The sequence below is a fragment of the Taurulus bubalis genome, assembly GCF_910589615.1.
Source record: "Taurulus bubalis genome assembly, chromosome: 11".
NCBI classification, from domain to species: Eukaryota; Metazoa; Chordata; class Actinopteri; order Perciformes; family Cottidae; genus Taurulus; species Taurulus bubalis.
The window spans coordinates 15,776,824-15,797,636 of NC_136599.1; the positions used below are offsets into that span (position 1 = coordinate 15,776,824).

The 20,813-nt window shown below is 40.6% G+C and overlaps 2 protein-coding genes across 2 annotated transcripts; one reads left to right on the top strand and one right to left on the bottom strand.

Annotated features, from left to right (window-relative positions):
• Positions 1–1,325: 1,325 nt before the first annotated feature.
• On the top strand, positions 1,326–12,822 carry LOC306743753 (zinc finger protein 335-like; the record flags this gene model as incomplete). The annotated part of the gene is made up of 27 exons (XM_079226311.1): positions 1,326–1,517; positions 1,655–1,931; positions 2,054–2,131; positions 2,440–3,528; positions 3,647–3,829; positions 3,959–4,123; positions 4,217–4,472; positions 4,566–4,743; positions 5,734–5,846; positions 5,957–5,975; positions 6,097–6,213; positions 6,584–6,660; positions 6,856–7,016; positions 7,123–7,355; positions 7,473–7,572; positions 8,177–8,265; positions 8,381–8,637; positions 8,851–8,965; positions 9,056–9,253; positions 9,561–9,703; positions 9,851–9,990; positions 10,576–10,673; positions 10,777–10,863; positions 10,959–11,039; positions 11,134–11,193; positions 11,329–11,434; positions 12,102–12,822. The coding sequence occupies 27 exons, from the start codon at positions 1,326–1,328 to the stop codon at positions 12,215–12,217; spliced, it is 4,728 nt and encodes a 1,575-aa protein (XP_079082437.1). The 3' UTR covers positions 12,218–12,822.
• A 3,456-nt stretch (positions 12,823–16,278) lies between these two features.
• Positions 16,279–18,914, bottom strand: LOC306743623 (pepsin A-like; the record flags this gene model as incomplete). Its single annotated transcript, XM_079226156.1, has 9 exons — positions 16,279–16,511; positions 16,609–16,707; positions 16,920–17,064; positions 17,155–17,271; positions 17,359–17,555; positions 17,661–17,779; positions 18,168–18,285; positions 18,453–18,594; positions 18,859–18,914. 9 exons carry the CDS (start codon positions 18,912–18,914, stop codon positions 16,374–16,376), a joined length of 1,131 nt encoding a protein of 376 aa, XP_079082282.1. The 3' UTR covers positions 16,279–16,373.
• Between the last annotated feature and the right edge of the window lie 1,899 nt (positions 18,915–20,813).

Sequence of the window (20,813 nt, forward strand, 5' to 3'; positions counted from 1 at the left end):
TCTAACTTCCGTCGGAACCATTTTAGTTGTTTTCCAGCGTCATTGAACCAGATACCGAGCTGACAACAATGTCTGTTAGCCAGCTCAAAGCTCACGGCGCTGCTTCATCGTGAGCTAGCGCTGGTCCCCGTAGTCTCCAGACAACTTCACTGCTCAAGTACAGGCATACTGGAAACCCGAACAGAGCCCTTTAATTTACACTGGCGTCCTGGAATGCAAAGACTTAACGCTAGCTAATATAGCTTGGCTAACGTTTATTAATGCAGACTTCTGCAGAAAACAGCTGGAGCAAACGGAGTTTAAGTTGTCCTAAATATACACAGTGCTGTACGTTTATCACTAAGTGAGCTAAGTGATGACAATTCAACACTCTTTCCTGAAATCAATGTAGTAAAATGTTATGCATAGTATCACAAACGCATTCAATCTGTCATTCGGTGCAGTGGGGTGAAAGTATACACTTTCTGACAATAAGAAGTGTCAGTAAATCATGTGTTCAAGTGTATCTTAGTAAATGCACCCATGTTATTTCACACCCCTGGATGGAAATATTGCTGTTTAGCTATTTTAATAATAATACATATTTTCTTTATTTAATTTTCTTAAATGAAATATGTTCTGCTCTGCTATTTTATTTTATTGTGTGTGTGTGTGTGTGTGTGTGTATATATATATATATATATATATATATATATATATATATATATATATATATATATATATATATATATATATATTGAATATTTTTCATACTTAATATTTGTATGTTTACTCTGTAACTTTGTTTGCTGCTGCTACAAACTAATTTCTCCCAGGGGATGAATAAAGTATCTATCTATCTATCTCATACATTTTATTTGTATAGCTCTTTAAAAGGCACCTTTGTTTACATGTGCACACTATTTGATATGAAGGGATTTGCATTTCCACAAAACCCATCACGACATCACAATTTAAATAAAGAACTTACAAGGACAAACACTAAATGTAAACTGCTAAATTAAGTAGACTTTGAAACCAAAAAATGTATGACTTGAGTTACCTTTTCCTATATATATATATATATATATATATATATACCATTGCACACATTTGAACAACTTTGACACAGTTTCAGTTTTCAGTCTCAAAGTTCTTATTGGCTTTCCATACTTCTGTTCATCTACTGACAAAGTAGACCATGAAAAATCGTAGTTATTGTACACACGAATGATGAGAATGTTGTTAATTTTAACACAATGAACTTCCATTAATGACCAAGGCATGGTTAAACATGACACAAACTTCAAATTTATAGCGTTTTTGTTAAATTTGTGTTGATAGTTATGGATTCGGAGGAGAATGAGGTGGAGAGCAGCAGTGATGCAGGTCCCTCGGGGATGGAGGAACCGTCTGAAAGTGGCATGGGTGTGGAGTCATCAGAGGCCATGTCTGCAGACAGCAGTGATGCAGCTGCCTCTCATGCACAGGCCCCAGAATCTGACTGCCATGTGGGCCAGAGCTCAGAGGGACTTGTGGTAAGTTTTAGAAGGATTTTCTGTGCACGTGTGTGAGAAAACAGCCATATGTTGAAAACAAACAAATATTACAGTTTGGCTTTTGTGATTTAAAGTTTCTTGGTATTGCAATCCTGTTCTTGCTCCTCCCTGTCAAGGTGTTCGCCCCAGAAACCAGCTCCAGTACAGACGTCAGAGTTTCATCAGTCCACCTCCCAGACTCCTCCTCAGTGGCCCAGTCCACCAGCGTGTCCAGCGTCTCCACAGTGACTCAGTCAGTGATGGTGTCTGAGTCGGCCCAAGTGCTGGTCCACTCAAGTGCTGCATCTGAAGGAGCCATGATGGTTTCTGACTCCACTGCTTCTACCTCGTCAGACCTCGGGTCTGCCATTGACAAGATCATTGAGTCCACCATCGGCCCTGGCATCATGAATGGTATTCAGCTGACACTCAAATGTCTGTTATATCATAGGATGAAAAGCTTTTATGTTGAGTCAGTTTGATTAGGTTACCGTAATGTAGCAGATATCTGATGTTGTCTGCTGTTCATCTGTTAGGTTGCATAGCTGTGACCAGTGCAGAAGATGGAGATGCAGAAACAACCCAGTATCTGATATTACAAGGACCAGATGACGGTAAAACTGCTATTGTTACTGCTAACTCATTAAGCCGTCAATGTTAATGAGAAAATTATGAACATGTTTATATATAATATAAACTATATACTGAATACTGGTTGGATGTTACTCGGGCAGCATTTATTTATAAAGTTGATACATTGCTTAACTATTCAATGTCAACTTATTATGACCCAACTTTATTCTAGTCCTCTAACCAGTGAGTTTTTATTTAGTTAATTTATAATCCACTTTCATTGATGACACACAGTATGATTATACTTTGTAGTGTGTTCAATCCATCTCTATGTATTTGTCTGCTATAGGTGCTCCTATGGTAGCCCATATGTCATCTTCAGCCCTCTCTCATCGTATAGCCATAGAAGGGCCCACGTCCACCTGTCTGGACCAGGGAGACCTACATGGCAACCTTGAACCTGATCAGCCTGGTCCCTCTGGTTACCCAGAGGACAGCAGCAGTCAGCCTGACCAGCCCCAGCACTCCCACCCCTCCCAGTATATGGACTGCAGTGCAGATGGTCCAGACCAGACAGGGGAGTCTCCATCATCCTACGTGGAGTGTTCAGGCGAGGAACCCGACCAGACTCGCTCCCAGTCAGGTTTCCCTGACTACAGCGGAGATAACAGTGACCAGGACCTGCCTGGATATGTGGAATGCAGTGGGGCTGACTCAAACCTTACTAGCCGAGGTCACTATGTGGTGGAGTGCAGCACTGGGTATCTGGAGTGTGGGGTGGACGAAGGAGAGCAACCGCATCATTCACGCAGTTACATTGACAGTAGTGAGGACCACCGGACTCAGACAAGTCGGCAGTATGGGGCAGATTATGGAGGAGAGTGTGTTGCAGCTGCAGACTCTGAGCAACCAGGTTGCTCTCAGTATCAAGCGAGAGACGATGATGACGAGCGAAACCAGGATCCAGACCAGCCGCAGCACTCTCAACAGCAGCCGCAGCACTCCTGTTACTTGGAAAGCAGCAATGGTCCAGAGGCCTCTCTCTATGCCGATGACAGCTCCTCATCTGACCACCCTGTGGCAGACACGGTTGGTTCAGGTGGGCTTCCTGAGGCATTGGAGTGCAGCGAGAGCCAGCCTGGGCCTTTCATCAGCAGCAGTGGGACGTACACCGCCATTTCAGAACCTGAGCTGCCCCAACAATACTCACCTAGCCAAGAGCAGCCCCAAGGCTCCCAGGGGCCTCAGAATGAAGCTGGGCTGGTCGGAGAGATGGAGACAGAATGCTCCGGACACAGACCACCAAACCTGGCTGAGTTGGAGGAGATGATGGAAGTAGTGATTGTACAGCAGTTCAAGTGTAAAATGTGTCCATACAAGAGTGCCTCCAAGGACACACTAATTAACCACATGAGAGACAAACACTTCAGACCTGTAGGTAAGGTAGTACAGATTATTATCACAAAGACATATCGCCTTTGACTTTAAGTTCATTTTTTTATTTTATTTAATACTATTAACAATAAAAAAAATTGTGGCATAATATCTGGTTTCAGGGGATATGTCAAAGAAGCGTAAACGTGGACGGCCTCCTAAAAATGAGACATTTGCCCGTCGTCAGGCAGAGAGGGAAGAAGCTGAAGAGAGGAACGCAGCAAAGGTGAAGGCTGCTCAGCCCCAAAAAGCAGAGGAAGAGGAGGATGATATTGTGGATGCTGGTGCTATTGATGATCCTGAAGGTCAGAGAGGAAGATTTGTATTCAACCCCCATGCAGACAAACATCAATTATTTTCTGACTTAGTGAATCAGTCAAAGGGAAAAGAATCATACTCCCTTTCCCTCTCCCCGCTCCTTTGTTTATTCCCAGAGGACAGTGACTACAACCCTGCAAACGAGGACTGCAAAGGAAGACCACCTGACATTATGAAGAAGCCAGCTCCTCCTATCTCTTCCTCCTCTCAAGGGCGTCCTCGGCGTAAGGTTGGCCGTCCAAGGAAGTACAGACTTCTAGACGAAGGCTACAACGGCAAAGGTTGGCTTTCAGTTTTGACAAAGTATGGCTAAAAACAGCCTGTCACTGCACAGGAAAGCCTCCACATTCTTCTCTTTCATTGTTTTGTTACAGAAGCAGAGAGTATTGCTAAGAAGCCCAGGGTGTGTGCGGATGCTAGTGTACCTGAGGAGGCAAGTTCTTCTGGGCTAAACACTGGGCCCGCTATAGGGACAGACAGAGACATAGCTGAGGCAGCAATAAGCCAATCAGACTCTGAGAACAAAGACCCTTCATCCAACACACAGCCAGAGGAGTTTTTTGAGAGGAAACGCGGCCGACCCTCAAAGCGCTTTCTTCGCAAGAAGTATAAGAAATATATCAATAGAAAGTGAGTATCAAATTATGAAATAAACTTGTTATAAATAGTATCACATAATATTACAACAAGCTCATTTCTTATTTCCTCTTTCTTTTCTTACAGTCGGTACTATAAATCCCTGAAACCGCTCCTGAGACCTCACAACTGCTGGGTCTGTGGCTCACGCTTCCTCACTCAAGAAGATTTGCACTTCCATGTGGACTCTCATGAAGGCAATGACCCAGAGCTCTTCAAGTGCCTGCAGTGCAACTATCGCTGCAAGCGCTGGTCTTCACTCAAGGTCAGTTGCAATAAAGCAGGTTACAGCAATAGAGTTAACCCAGCGTCGGAAATACACGAGGGCAAAGGGCAAAACTGCCCCTAAGAAATATAAGTTTGCCCCTGATATCACTAGGAGAGGGGCAAAAAATGCCCCCAAAATTTCCTCTAATAATTATGATAAATTAATGAAATCGTCAAAAACATCGTAGCCTAAAGACCCGGTCCAGCTGCCATAGAATGTTTTAGATTTTCGTCTTAACTGATGTTGCGTGTGCGGAGTTCGGCTTTTGGCAAAAAGCCAAGATTCGACGATTTGCATGTGCAAGCAAGCGCAGACAGCATTTTTGGGTACAAGACACAATCACTTTGGCTCGTTTCTATTGAACCCGGAGCAGGAGAGCTACTCCGGTGCTCCTCGCAGGAGAGCAAGTGTTGCAGTCTTCACCCTGGGAGCGTTTCAAAGACACTCTGCTTTTCACGCCACATTTTTCGACTCTCTCTGTCCGCTGGTGCGAGTGGCTCAGCACTCACGTCTGTGCGCATCGTGGCGGAGCGCCGCCGTGCGCGATACTGAGAGCAGTGAAGAGTTGTAAATGTGCGACCATAGAGAGACAGAAATGACATGCAGTCGTGTAGATAAGATCAATAACATTTTAGTTTGTTTAATAACAGATCAAGGTTCTTTGGGAAAGGGAACCTTAAATTACTTCTGTTGTGATCTGGCACTATAAAAACATGTAAAGGGGGCGCAGTGTGCCCCCCGCCCCTAATATAATGGTATGGGAAACACTGTGAGCCTAAATAAGTATATGTATTATTTTGAACAAAGGTTAAATGTTATTTCACAAGTTTCAAAACCGCCCCCCTTTTTCTTTTTTAAATGCCCCTGGATTTCAGTCAGTGGGGGCAAAAATTGCCCCCTAAAAAAATATGTAAATTTCCTACCCTGGGTTAACCTCAGTTTACATGCCTGTACGGTGCCCTAAAGGTCTTGTGGGCTGTTTTGCAGGAACACATGTTCAATCATGAGGGCACCAAGCCGTTTAAGTGTGAGGAGTGTGATTACACAAGTGTCTACAAAAAAGATGTCAATCGCCACGCAGCAATCCACAACAAAGACAAGTAAGTAACTCAGTCAACATAGAGCACATGCATAATACATTATTCATAATACAGAACACATTTTGCATTTTATTTTTATTTTTTGATAATGTTAATTTTCATCCCTACAGGAAAAGAAAGCCGGAGTTGGTAAGATATTTAAGGACTCAAATATTTGAATTATGTATAAATGCTAGTTAGCATGCTCATGGTCTCGTGTAGCAGAATTTCTTTCAGGTAAATTTGATGGCTTTTATGCTCATTTCTGCAGGTACCAAAGGTGTCAGAGTTCCTCTGCCCTGTGTGTCACAGGATTTACCCCATGCAAAAGAGACTGACTCAGCACATGAAGACCCACAGCTCAGAGAAACCACATATGTGTGATAAGGTCAGATGATAAAGATAAAAAATGTAATGTACACCAATATTTAAAGAGGAAAAAAAGAGTACAGCACAGAATATTTTAAGTTGTTACAAGTAGGCATAGGATGATATGAAAATGTCCTTTCACGACGACCCTGGCAAAAATAATTGCAACTCACAATACTATACAGATAATCCTCAAAAACTAATATTTGTATTGCATCACAGTTAGGACATACCTCTTTTAGTAAACATCCCGTGAAGTGAAAAACAAACAATCTGAAATAACTTAATCATAAGGCTCCACCTGTTCTTTCTTTACATGCTAATTCTATGTTATATTCACAAATATCCTGATTTTTGAAATGTTCAACTTATTGTGTCTTTCGTTGTAGTGTGGCAAATCCTTCAAGAAGCGCTACACGTTCAAAATGCACCTGCTGACTCACATCCAGAGTCTTGGAGATAGCAAGTCAGTATTTTTTATTATATCTCTTCTATTTTGTCATTTATCAGTCTGTATTTGAAAAACAAGGATGTAGCAGACATGTCTGATCAGCAATGTAGACTAGAACCTGCCTTAATGAATCAACATAAGTCATTTGTTGTTAATGTGAGTAATCATGATAAAATCACAATGATTAACTCTTGGATGTCCATGTGCAAGGTTCAAGTGTGAATTTTGCGACTACACTTGTGACAACAAGAAGCTGCTGCTCAACCATCAGCTGTCCCACACCAACGACCGGCCCTTCAAGTGTGACTACTGTAAATACTCCACTTCTAAAGAAGAGTTCCTGGTCTCTCATCTGGCCATCAAGCACACAGGTCTGTGGAGCAGAAATACTTCCATTAAGTTTATTTAAGAAGAGTATGTTCACCTCATGAATGCAATACTGTACAACACCTTTACAATGAACACCGTCTTTTACAGGGGAGAAGCCTTTCTCCTGTGATATGTGCCACTTCACAACCAAGCACAGGAAGAACTTGCGTCTACATGTGCAGTGTCGCCACCCTGAGACGTTTGACGAGTGGTCTGTGACCCACCCTGAGGAGCCTGTCAGGAAGCGCCGCAGGCCATTCTTCACGCTGCAGCAGATAGAGGAGCTCAAACAACAACAACAACAACAACATGATGACACACAGGATTTGCAGAACACGATTGTGAGTCTGTTTGAAGTTTTCTGTTATTCATCTCTGGCCCAATTTGGATTTAGTTTAGGATGTGTTATGTTTTGCGGTATTTGGGGATAATTGTTTTTTTTCACCCGCCTTCATTAGGTTGCAGTGGATTCTGCAACACTACAAGCCATGCAGGGTATGGAAAATGCCTCCGTGTCCCAGGATGCATTGGGAAACACCACCATCATCTATGAACAAGGTCCGTCCTTTTTCTATTCAACAGAGATTATTAGTATTTCTGGTATGTCACCATCCTACCTCTGGGGTACGCACAGACCTCATAGGTATAAAGCTACTTCATTTTATCATGCCACTTTGTCAATCAATTTGTTCCTTATGACTTCTTATCATTATTTTCGGTCTCTGTATTAATTGGTGCTTTTGAATAATACCAATGTATTGGTATCTTAGGGGCTGGGCGCCCCAGTCAAAAGCACTTCATTCCGCTTCTGCAACTCTTATAGACGGACGCATTGACGGAACCACTCATTGCTCGATGAGTCTAGACTTATGTGAAGTGAGGAAGAGCTTGGTTGTATATTAGTATATCCATTATCCCGCAGCAAAAATGTAACCGTAGTCAATGACCCACGGCCTGTAGAGGCTCGATTTGGACAACAATCTCAGAGCCCTGAAGCTAATTAACTGTAACTTTCATTTAAATTAGTTCACATTTAGCTACGACGAGGGTTGTTTTTTACAGTAGTTTATTCTTGGTTTACAGATTTGGTAGTCCTTGTTTAAATATGTTTGTATGAAGGTTGAAGATAAATGCTGACTTTTTTTCACCATGTGCTCCTCAGTTGATTCCAATGACCAATCTGCCCAGAATGCCCTTGACCTGCTGCTGAATATGAGCAATGCCCGGGAATTGGTTGGAAACGCCTTACAGGTTGGTGCTCATCAAAATATTTAATTTTACATAAGCGGGTTACATTTATGTGGATAGTATGTTTGCATTTTGTAAATAATATGCATTATGTTAAGTGACTGAATGTGCTCCTCAGGTGGCGGTGCTGAATGCAGAAGGCCAAGCTTTGGAAAAGGGCACGTGGAGTACGGTGACCTCAGCACCGGGCCAGGCGCAAAAGGTTGTGACCTTCCACGTGTCTGAGAACGGTGAGACAGTGCTACAAGAAGCTTTCGAGGCAGCCACGTCTGAAACGGGAGAGCTGACTCAGATTGCCATCGAAGCCTACGAGGACGGAGGGGACTTCGGTGTGGTGGAACAGGCGGCGGAAGAGATCCACAGCCCTGGATACAGGTAACTTAACACAGCACTGTGGAAATATGTCTGGCTATGTGAGACTACGTAACACACAGTGTGAGTTTCTCTGATTAGGTGGAACAGATGTTGTTGCACTGGAAAACACAGTGACATGACTTCTTTAATTACAAGATTGAATGTAGGATTATTGATGACCTTCATGATCTCTTCTCAATATATAATGTCATAAAACTGTTGTCTTTGCAGTAGCAACAATGATAGCAGTCCTTCTCATGCTGTAGACGTCTCCGGGTCAGAAAGCCTGAAAGGTGAAAAGTACTACTTAACGTCAGCACTGCCTGATGGTGTTCTGCAACAAGTGGAGGTAACTGCGAGAGATCAGTTGTTTTGGCATCTAAAGATCTGTCTACATCGTGTACCCCTCCTCTATGACTGTCCTTTTGTTTTATTTTAGCTGAGCAGCGAAGCTCCAGCCTCTCCCTCTGCTGAGAGCTCTCCCGGTCTGAGCACCAAGAGGTTTTCCTGCCGAATATGCATGGAGACTTTCCACGGACGCTCTGACATGGAGAACCACAAGAGGGCCCACTTGGACCCCAACACCTTCAAGTGTCCTGATTGTGATTTCACCTCCACATCCTGGCAGGAGGTCAAGGTGAGTTTCTTTTAAGTTGTCCTTGCACAGCTTATCAAAAACACATTTGTTTTTCTAGCAAAGGCAGACAATAATCACCACTTAAAGTCATAGCCTGCCATAAATTGATCACACATCTTTCAAAGGGGGCATCAATGACACTGGCATGAATATTCAATAGCTCACCAAATATAGTTTAAACAGGGTTAAACACACCATAGGGGCATTTCCACCCTTGTGTAATGTTTAGGTCATTTGTATGTCTTTTTAAAAGCATTTCTGTTTTGAACCACTCTTTCTGAATGTGATTCATATCCTATTTTTTAAGGATCACATGGAGCTGCATTCTTACTTGCGCCCTCACAAGTGTCCAAGCTGTAGCTTTGCATCCAAGAACAAGAAAGACCTGCGGCGACACATGATGACACACACCAATGAGAAACCGTTCTATTGCAAACTTTGTGGACAAAGGTGGGTTTGAAACTAATTGGAACCGTCACAAAACGTTAGGAGCCCTTATACAAAACAAGTTGTATACATTAGACTGCGACCACATTAGACATTAGTATACATTAGACTGCGACCGATGTTGATGTGTTTTTGTGCCCAATATCTCAGGTTTAACCGTAATGGCCATCTAAAGTTCCATATGGAGCGTCTCCACAATCACGATCATCCTGCTCGCAAAAGCCGTCCCACCACATCTCAGCAAACCATCATCGTGAATAGTGACGAGGAGGCCCTGGCCACACTACAATGTAAGGAATACAAATTATATGAGAATGAATGAATGATGCAAAGTATTAAGGTTCAAAATAGTTTATTGGTTCTAAGCAGAGGCCGCATTTAGTGGCAAACAAAATCACAAAAATCCATTAATAATAATAATACTTTAGTTTGATATAGCGTTTTTCTGAATACTCAAAGACGCTTTACATAGGATAGAGAAATGGTACAAAATAAAACTGGAGAAGATGCAACAGAATGAGTCTTGTAGTGGAGGGTAGGGTGCAGGGGTTAGCAGGTGAAAGCGAGTTTGAAGAGGTGGGTTTTGAGGGCTTGTTTGAATGATGATAGGGTGGGAGCCTGACGGATGTGGATGGGTAGGGCGCTTCAGAGGGTGGGTGCAGCAGAAGGCCCTGTCACCCCAGGTCCGGCACTTGGTCTTGATGGTCTTCAGAGTGTTTGCATCGGCGGACCTGAGGCAACGGGTTGGGGCGTGGAGGGGGAGGAGGTCTGAAAGGTAGAGAGGGGCCAGATTATTTAGGGCATTGTAAGTGGTGAGTAATATTTTAAAGTCTAGATATAATTAATGTGTGTGTTTTGGTCTGTGTGTGTAACAGCGCTACAGGCACATCAGACAGTGATCACTCCAGAGCGGTTGCAGGCCCTCGGACAGGAGCACATCATTGTAGCTCAAGAACAGGCACTATCAGACCAGGTACCAGCGTTCACACGATGCTGGACACACTTGTAGATTTGTTCTTTTTGCATACAGAAAGGAGGCAATTGTAACTAAATGCATGAATGTGTACATTAATCAGGAGGAGGGCACATACATCCAGCAGATAACCACCATAGATGGACAGACAGTTCAGCACCTGATGACAGGAGAGAACCAGGTGACAGAGGTAAGAGCCATTTTGTAGAATATACTTTATATATTTATATCATAGCCTTTATTATATATTTAAGCTTTCGTCTCGACTCATTTGTCCTGTTTCAGGTTCAGTATATTATCTCAGATGGCGTGCAGCACTTGCTCCCTCAGGAGTATGTAGTAGTAGCAGATGGCAACCACATACAGGTCAGTGTATTGCCTCATAATAAGTTGCCATAACTTATACATGCAGTGTTTTCAGGGAAAAATGTCATGTTCTAACTGCTCTTCTGTTCCTCAGATGCCAGATGGACAGATTATCCAGTATGAGCACGACGGGAGCTTTCTGCAGGAACAACAGGTGAGGCTGAGACGTCGATCACTCTACAGTGAGAGATTGAACTTGACAAAGTGAGACAGATAACCTAAAAGGCCCTCCAGTAAGAGTTCTTTGTTTTGACAAAAGCTCATTGCTCCATGTTCTTTGTGTGTTCAGATTGCTGTAAGCCATGATGGTCAGATCCAGTATCTTCCTGTGAGCTCGGAGCAACAGTTGGTGAATCCTGAAGATCTGGAGGCCGCTTCCCACTCTGCTGTCACAGGTCGGCTCTTTTAGGGAACAGATTGCACTTCACTCATTTTACATTCACTCCTCCACGACACTGTTGGATGTTTATTTACCAAATCTATTAAATACCATGCCTGTGTTTAGCATCTAGCATTTTCCAAAGCATACCACACATTTCTAGGTTTATAAGCAGCATTTTCAACTGTTGACTTCCTCTCACTTCACTTTGCTGCTTGGAGTGTTGTTCAGAATCGCTCTTTGCTCGTTGACTCCTCAGAAGTGAATAAGTATGCGGTTAGTATATCCAGTATCTAGCAGCAATAGTGATCAGTCAATGAGCCGCAGCCCTGAAGCCCCACTGCTGCACAGAGAGCTGTTTGTTTGTTTATTCACTTTATTAATATTGAACGTGTACACTGCATTTCCTTGGGTCCCCAGCAAAACACTACCAGCTGGGAAGTTGATTAAACTCAGTGATATGAATGGATGTAGATGCTGAAATGTAGAGGCTTTGGAAAATGGTGAACATTAATCCTCTTTAGATAATGGGTTAAAACATACCAAACCACCTGTGTTGTGTGACTAGTTATGACCTTATTCCCTTTAAATAATAACATGTTTGATAATAACATGAACCTTGAAATCACCATTATGATGAACATCTATCATAACTACATTGCCAACAATCTTTGTCGCCGTAGCAGACTCAGCCATGTCTCAAACCCAGACCGTCTACACTGAAGCTACACAAGAACAGCTGGAGCAGCTGCAGCAGCAAGGCATCCACTATGACGTCATCACCTTCACAGAGGAATAGACTGCTTCTTAAACCTGCTGGGATACAAATGACGAGAAACCACTATGAACTGACAAGTACAGTGACCTCAACTTATTTATGCATTCATCTGGCTGTGAACTAAAACATCATCTACTCCATCCACACTGTCACCTGCTCGGCGGCAGTTGCACTGTTCAACAAGCTCAACAACTTTTTGTAAATTAAAATTATTGCACCCATTGCTTCTAACTTAATCATAGGGGCTGTGCATTTAAGAGTTAATTTAACAAGGTTGGTCTGTAATTATTAAAGATTATTCTTGTTTACATGCCTCAACTGCCTCCATTTGCAAGACAATGTTATCAAAGAAATTGAAACCGCTTATATCATCATGCTTTAGAAAATATACTGAGCATCCAAAGGAACATTTTAGTTTTTGAATGGGGTGAAAGGAAAATGGAGTGATTATTTTTGCTCTGTAATAATATTGTTCATTGTTAGAATGCCACAACATTATGTTCACTAAATATTGATATGTACATACCTTTTGCATTTTGTCTTCTGTTCTGCGATGGAGGATATGTTTTGATTTGGTGAATATGAAGTGTTTAATAAGCTGAAAGCTGACACCAAATAAATCACTTTGTGTATACTTGTGTTATGTGTCCATAAATGTCCAGATAAATATATTGATTTTGTTTATAAAGTATCTTATACCTGCTTTAAAATGTCTATATTTATAGTGCATTGGACATTATGAAAGCAAAGCCATTACAAAAGAGTCGCTGTTTACACATTCAGAAATGAGTTGGCTGTAATTTGCCTTATAATGCGCTAATAGTAATTCCAGCACGTGTCGACATTTTGCAGTACAGTACAGGGAAATGACAAACAAACAAACAATGTAATGCAACACAAGCACACCACAAACTGCAACCTTAACAATTAGTCAACATCCTCTGACAGTGTGACCACACAGTGGTGTCATACTATACAGGTGTTCCTCTGTACATCTACCTTATGGAAACAGTTAACACGTATTTAAAAAAAAATGAAACGTAGAAGAAGTGTGCCTCTACAATTCTCAAAAGTTGGCACAGACTCTTCTGTCGGGGCCCTCCAGCTGCTCGACTGACAACTTCCTCTTTTCTTCAGCTAGGAGGGGCCTCAGAGCCTCTAAAAATAGTTGAAAAGTGTCAAAAAGGCCTGAGCCTCTGTGAGCATTATACTGAAGATGAAGTTTTCCTTTGTCTTGTTTCTTTTATTACGTATGTTTCTTTTTGACCACATTCATAAATGTTCTGTTCTCGAGTGCCTGTAAATTACACATTAATAAGAAATGTTCGTTTTCCAGATATCCCTCATCTAAAAGGGCAGCAGAAGATCGAGGAGTTTGAACACATTCTGCTGAAGCTCACCTTCCCTTCATTTTACAATACTGGATAGAATTTAAAATATCAAATGTGCACTTTGCTGACGGAGGATATTACAGATGTATTGTGTTGGGAACTCAGAACCGCATCTACAGCGGTTACTATGTCGAGGTGTCTGGTAAGCAGTCTTAATCTTCATTAATGTGGTGTTATACATGGGATTTGTGCCATAGCCGCTTGTACAATAATGCATGGGCAAAAAATGCATTATTACAGCTTCATAAGATGAATGTCAGCCATAAACTCTGGAAGCTTATTTGATATTCTTGCATTTTACAGAGGTTTCTGTTCACCACAGCCAGTCTCAGCCTTCACTGACAACAACTGTCAAAGCGCCCAACTCCTCCACAGCGCTCCCAAACTCCTCTTGGCCTGCTCTGGCACAGGACCACAGTGACAGTGACAGGTATACACTTTGCAGATTGCTCATTTTCTGTTGCTAATCGGTCAAAAAGGGCTGACTGAAGATAAGATGTATGTGTATATATACATATATATATATATGTATGTATATATATATATATATATATATATATATATATATATGTATATACATATATATATATATATATATATATATATATGTATATACATACATATATATATATATATATATATATATATATATATATATATATATATATGTATATACATATATATATATATATATATATGTATATACATATATATATATATATATATATGTATATACATATATATATATATATATATATGTATATACATATATACATATATATATATATGTATATACATATATATATATATGTATATATATATATATGTATATACATATATATACCTATATGTATACATATATATATATGTATATATATATATGTATACATATATATATATGTATATATATATATGTATATGTATACATATATATATATGTATATATATATATGTATATGTATACATATATATATATGTATATGTATACATATATATATATATGTATATGTATATGTATATGTATATACATATATATATATATGTATATACATATATATATATATATATATATATATATATATATATATATATATATATATACGTATATATATATACGTATATATATATACATATATGTATATATATATACGTATATATATATACATATATATATATATATATATATGTATATATATATACGTATATATATATATATATATGTATATATATATATGTTATTGTTTTCTTCTCCAGAGTTCCATGGCGTTTTGGCCTGCCACTAGCTGTCATTGTGTCCATTGCAGTAATGATGTTGATCACTTCAGTTATTGGAGTTGTTTGCTGCAGAGTCAAGGCAAGACATAAACAACCGGGTAAGCAGTTTTCTTAAATTAAGTGTCTGAAAAGAAATTGTGATTTTCTTCTTCTTGGAATGTGTATATAGAACCAATGAGATTTTGTTTTTCCCTTGTCGACAAATATGCAGAAACTCTGAGTCACTGAAACAAGAGGCCCCGGTAAGTGCTAAACAGGAACATGTAGCTTCTGTGATTCATTGTCACTAGTTTTCAAAAGCAGATTGCATGTTTATGCTTCACACTTCCTCCACAAGTCAGTCTCTTGACAAAGTGTGTCTCCCCCAGGATATGAGCGGCATAGTCTACACAACAGTGGACTTCAGAGCTCACCTGAGACCAACAGAGGTGTATGCAAACCTGATGACTCACAAAACACAAGCAGGATCCCCTGACTCGACCTGGAGCACAGAGCACGAAGGGATGGTGGAGTACTCCACACTGGCAATCCACCAGTGAGAATCGAGCTTATTTCGGATTTTAATGGGACCGATTTTGTTTTTCCCCCCACTGTGTCTGAAATTTAAAATGTTCAGTTTACTAGTCATGGTTACTACTATTCAGACATTATAGATTTTGAAATGGATGTATCAGGCAGAGAGGAGCTAACAAAAACATGCATTTGGTTGCATTATGGGAAATGTACTGTAGGATCCAGCATTTTTTAGAGCTTGACCCATATTAGGGACTAAAAAGACACTTGTTTGAACTATTGTTTTGTCTTTAGTGAGTCTCTAACTTTATGAAGATGCAATATTAAATCACTGAACTACCCCATATACATAGCATGTGTTGTTTGTGAAAATGAGAAGACATAAAAATGAAATGATCCATGAAAGAAATGAACATAGTCTGGTGAATTTAAGACCAAACACTTTTGCTTGAGTATTTTCAACAGTGTTCACAGGTTGAAAAAGCAGCAGAGTTGTCAGATTATGTCGTCAGGTTATCTTTTGTTAAAATCAGTGTTTGTCCTTATCAGTTTCTTCTCGATTACAACCGTAGCCTCCAGTCTATTCTGAGAGCAGCTCGATATTCTATTCGTGGCCTCTTCTTGCTTTACACAAAAAAAAGCTGGTGGCAATTCTTTTTGAATCCTCTATAAAAGGTTAGGTTTCTCCTAAGAGCGAATGAATGAATAGACTGGACAGATTCTTATTTCTGTGACATTTCAGTGCAGCGCTGGAACACAACACTGAAGCGACTAAAGATGTTTCGAAAGACGTCTTTGCAGGACTGATGTGTGATGTCACCACAGTCAGACTGACATCCACAAAAAAAATCAAAGAACGACTCTAGGTGCTATCATCAATTTATTTCAAAGGCACATGTTCAAAAGTATTTCTACAATCTCCAATTGCACAATTATTCTTTTAAATCAGACCCTAACACTGTGAATACACATGTGTAGATGATCCATCAGATATTTGATTACACAGACTTGGCCAGGCCAATTTGCTGATACTGGGAATTAAAGATGGCGTAGAACTCCCTGATGAAGACATCTCCCAGGATCCAGAGCTGCATAGAGCCGCTTGAGCCAAAGCCAGTGTTGCAGCCGTAGTTGCTCTGTGAAGAGACAACAGAAAATACATTTACTTTCCCCAAATCTTCATTACAGGGCTGAAAACGTTTCTGCTGCATGGGTTGCTTTTGTCTAACTGACCTGTGAGACGTAGGCAGACGCAGGGACGATGAAGTCATGGCCGTTGAGAGTGAAAGTGACTTCAGGCATGCTCTGGATGTTCTGGCAGTTCACTGTAGCCTGGGAGAAGAACGTCGCACACACAGTTGAATACCGTGTTTCAGCAGAAGTTGTATTTATTGGTATTGTGCAGATTTCCAGGTCACCACGACCTGCTTAATTATTTTCGTTTGATAGTTTTGACGTCAGAGCATTAAATGTTTGTTTATCCTGGGTTCAGAAAATGGGGGAAAATGTACTTCAAATGGATACGGTATGACGGTATGACTCACCTCTCCGTACTGGTTGGTTGAGGCTCCAACCCAGGAATTAATGTTGTTGATGTCACTGGTTGGGCCAACAATCTGGGAAGTACCAGTGTCAATGATGGCCTGGCAGCCACCAGCGCAGGCCACAGTCTGTCCATTGATCGTAACACTGGGAGGAGAAACAGCAGAAAGGAGATTACAGTCAAGTTGCGCAACTCATGTTTGTGCTTAGTATTTTGTTCTGTGTTTTTTTTTCTACCTGTCCATTTTGATCTGCCAGTAGGTGGCGGAGGTCAGAGGGATCCAGGTGATTGGTCCAGTGTAGTGGCTGCTGTCAATACCACCAAAGACCACCTCACTGCCCTGTTCACTATTGCTAAGGGAGGAAATACATTAAACAAATGAATGAAATGTCACAGGAAATGACCCCGCCAACCAACAGACTTCCATCCTGTATCAGTACCTGCTCAGGTAGACGGAGAACAGCGCCTGAGACACCAGTCCGTCCTTGACCATGTTGTCAAAGACAGGCACGACGTTGTCAGAGGCAATGCTCTGGAAGGCCAATCCCAGGATGCCATCAGCTACCATGTGAGCCATGAAGGGAGCCTCTGTCTTGCTAATTCCAAACACCTGGTTGGACACTGTGATGCCGCCCACCTGTACATGTAGGACAGCTGTCAGTCACAGTTCAAACAGACCACAGAGATATGCCTGGTTGAAGTCTAAATAGACTAGGCATTTTGTTCCAGGGGCTTTGGTTACCTCAACATTGTCGACGGCCAGATGTCCAGTCATGCTGCCGGTGCCGTACTGGATGGACAGAGTCTCTGTGCCCCATTTGAAGGTGCTGGACTGCTGTGGGTTGAATTTCCTGTGGTTGTCTGCAGAGAAATGGAGTCTTTGTCAGACCTCTGCTGACTCTTTATAAACTCTATTCATTTTTAAACAAGTCATTAGATATTCTGGTAGTAAAGTACAGCAGTCTTAAAAGACTGCATTATAAGTTAAATTCATAATTGCATGATTTTTAAAAGTCCAATATTACTCTGCAAAATAACAAGTCACAATAGTTGTCGAAGAAATTAATAGAGAAGCATCACGTGGATATTTAGTTGGAGTCAAATGGAGTTATACACAGTGCTTGGGTAAATATAATGAATTACTTTCAACCAATGTATAAAACACTAACCAAATGTTTAAAGCTAATGTTTAAAGCTTAACAGCCAACTTTTAACCCACGGCAGCAGTGGCCGTCTCAGTAACACTTACTGCAGGCCTGGCTGGAGCAGTAGACTGAAGGGACCCACAGGTTGGAGGAGCCGGTGTCAAAGATGACGCTGAAGGACTGAGGAGGGGTGCCGATGGAGATCACACCATAGTAGGACAACTAGAGGGAGGCAAGGCAGGAAGTTAACAAGGGCAAATTAACATGAATTTGACTTGAATGTAGGATATACTATGTTTTTAATTGTTGCAGAGGTAGATATCATTTTGTGTTCAACACACCGTAAAATAGCTGCAATTTGTGCTTTAAATGTTGTCTTATGGACTTACGTCAGCGTCGTTGGTCATGGCCTCAGAACCACCCTGGATGAACTTTGCCATGGGGTTGTATGGATGCTGCTTCCTGTACTCCTCCCATTGTCCTTTCTCCTGCAGGTCTTGCCTGGCAGTTTTTCCCTTGATCAGGGGAATCCTGAGCACAAAAACAAAAAGAACAAACCATTAAAATGTACAGACTTCTGACATATTATAGCCAGACAAATCAGAAATTGAGCTTTACTTTGAGCTTTGTGCAAGTTTGAAAGGTGTGATAGCTCAAAGCAAAATGTCCAGAGGACTTTTCCCTCAGGAATACTAGATGGAGAGATTATTATTGCAACAATTCAACCTATTCATGTGTAAAATGTCAAAGAAATAAAGGATCTGGTTGCTTCTCAACCAGCCAGGTCAGACTTACCGGACGCATTCGGAGAAAGCCACGAGAGCTGACAGGACTACGAGCAACTTCATCATGTCACTTTACTGTTGGACTCAGACTAGTGTACTTCCAGTGGCTGGGTCCAGCCCTTAAATACAACAAATCAAAGTTGTGTTTCCAAAATGCTCTTCCTCATAACTTGATACCACGTATCAGCTGGAGATAAGAGATATGCGACGTGGTGCTCTTATCCGAGAGCAAATATCCCGTTAAACAATTGAACAATTAAAACTTTTTCTGGAATTCTGAGAATACTTTGTAACAACAATCTTCTGTAAAGTCAAGTGCTTTATGAAGTGCAGCTCATGTTTTATATGTATTTGTTTGAAAAGGATTTTGTGAGAATATTCACAGCGACAAACTGTGTTTTTTAAACCTTTGCTTTGAAAGCTTTTCCTAGTACTGTACTGAAGAGAAATCCTTATGTTTTGTAACAGAGCTAATGTTTAGCTCAGCATTGTTCATTCATTTTCCTTAACTCACAAAGTCGCAGAATACAGTTCAGCAAAAATAATTATTTATATATTGCTCTTAAATATATTTAAATTGAGCATCCATTAACAAATCCTTTAAACATTTTATTTAATAAATATTCAAGACAATATAAGTGTAAATTCATAAACTGAATTATATATATTCTATATTAAATCAGACACTGATGGCACAGCGATATTATATCTTTTTTCAACGAAAAATGCTTTGCACTGGTTAGGGGAAATAATATTTCACAGGCGGTACATCACTGAAAAAAGGTTGAGAACCACTGCTCTAACAGATTATTTTAATTTATCGTAAAGGCAAGTTAAGTGTTTAATAACAGATACAGCGCACACTTAATGTGTTGACATGGAAATGAATAGGTTTGATGCCTGGAGCTCCTGTTTAACATTGATACGGAAACTTTCCACAGGTTTCCAAAGCTGTGACCTGAGGTTACCTGGGCAGGATTATCTGATAACAGTAAGACGTCAAACAAAGACACAATATAATAGCATGTGAACGAGATGCATCTGACCCAGAACATATACTGTAATCTGACCTTGATGGAAAATTAATTATATGTCCTATTTACATGGTTGATGTTACATTTTGTTTTGTTTTAAATCCGAATTAGACCCATGATTCATATCCCTCAATTGCATCTGGTTTAACAAAATATGTTTTTCCAGTGAATTTATTCTATAACCATGAAATACTAAAACACAGTGGTGGAAAAAAGTATTAAGATTCTTCAGCGACAGTTGGTGAATCATGAAGATCTGGAGGCCACTTCTCACTCTGCTGTCACAGGTCGGCTCTTTTAGGGAACAGATTGCACTTCACTCATTTTACATTCACTCCTCCACGACACTGTTGGATGTTTATTTACCAAATCTATTAAATACCATGCCTATGTTTAGCATCTAGCATTTTCCAAAGCATACCACACATTTCTAGGTTTATAAACGGCATTTTCAACTGTTGACTTCCTCTCACTTCACTTTTCTGCTTGGAGTGTTGTTCAGAATCGCTCTTTGCTCGTTGACTCCTCAGAAGTGCCCAGCAAAACACTACCAGCTGGGAAGTTGATTCAATAAGCGTTACTTGATATGTGAAGGACACGCACAGAAGGTTTTCAACCTAGATGGACCAACCAGCCAACAATTGATAAATAAGAAAAACAATAAAGATTGAGCTGTGTTGGAAACGAGTTATCCCGTGCGTCCTTTGGGATCACATGTACCAGGTCATTGCAAGTTGGACCAAGAGTTGACCGAAAAATACATAGGAACTTGACACATATTCAGAAATGAGTTGGCTGTAATTTGCCTTATAATGTGCTAATAGCAATTCCAGCACGTGTCGACATTTTGCAGTACAGTACAGGGAAATGACAAACAAACAAACAATGTAATGCAACACAAGCACACCACAAACTGCAACCTTAACAATTA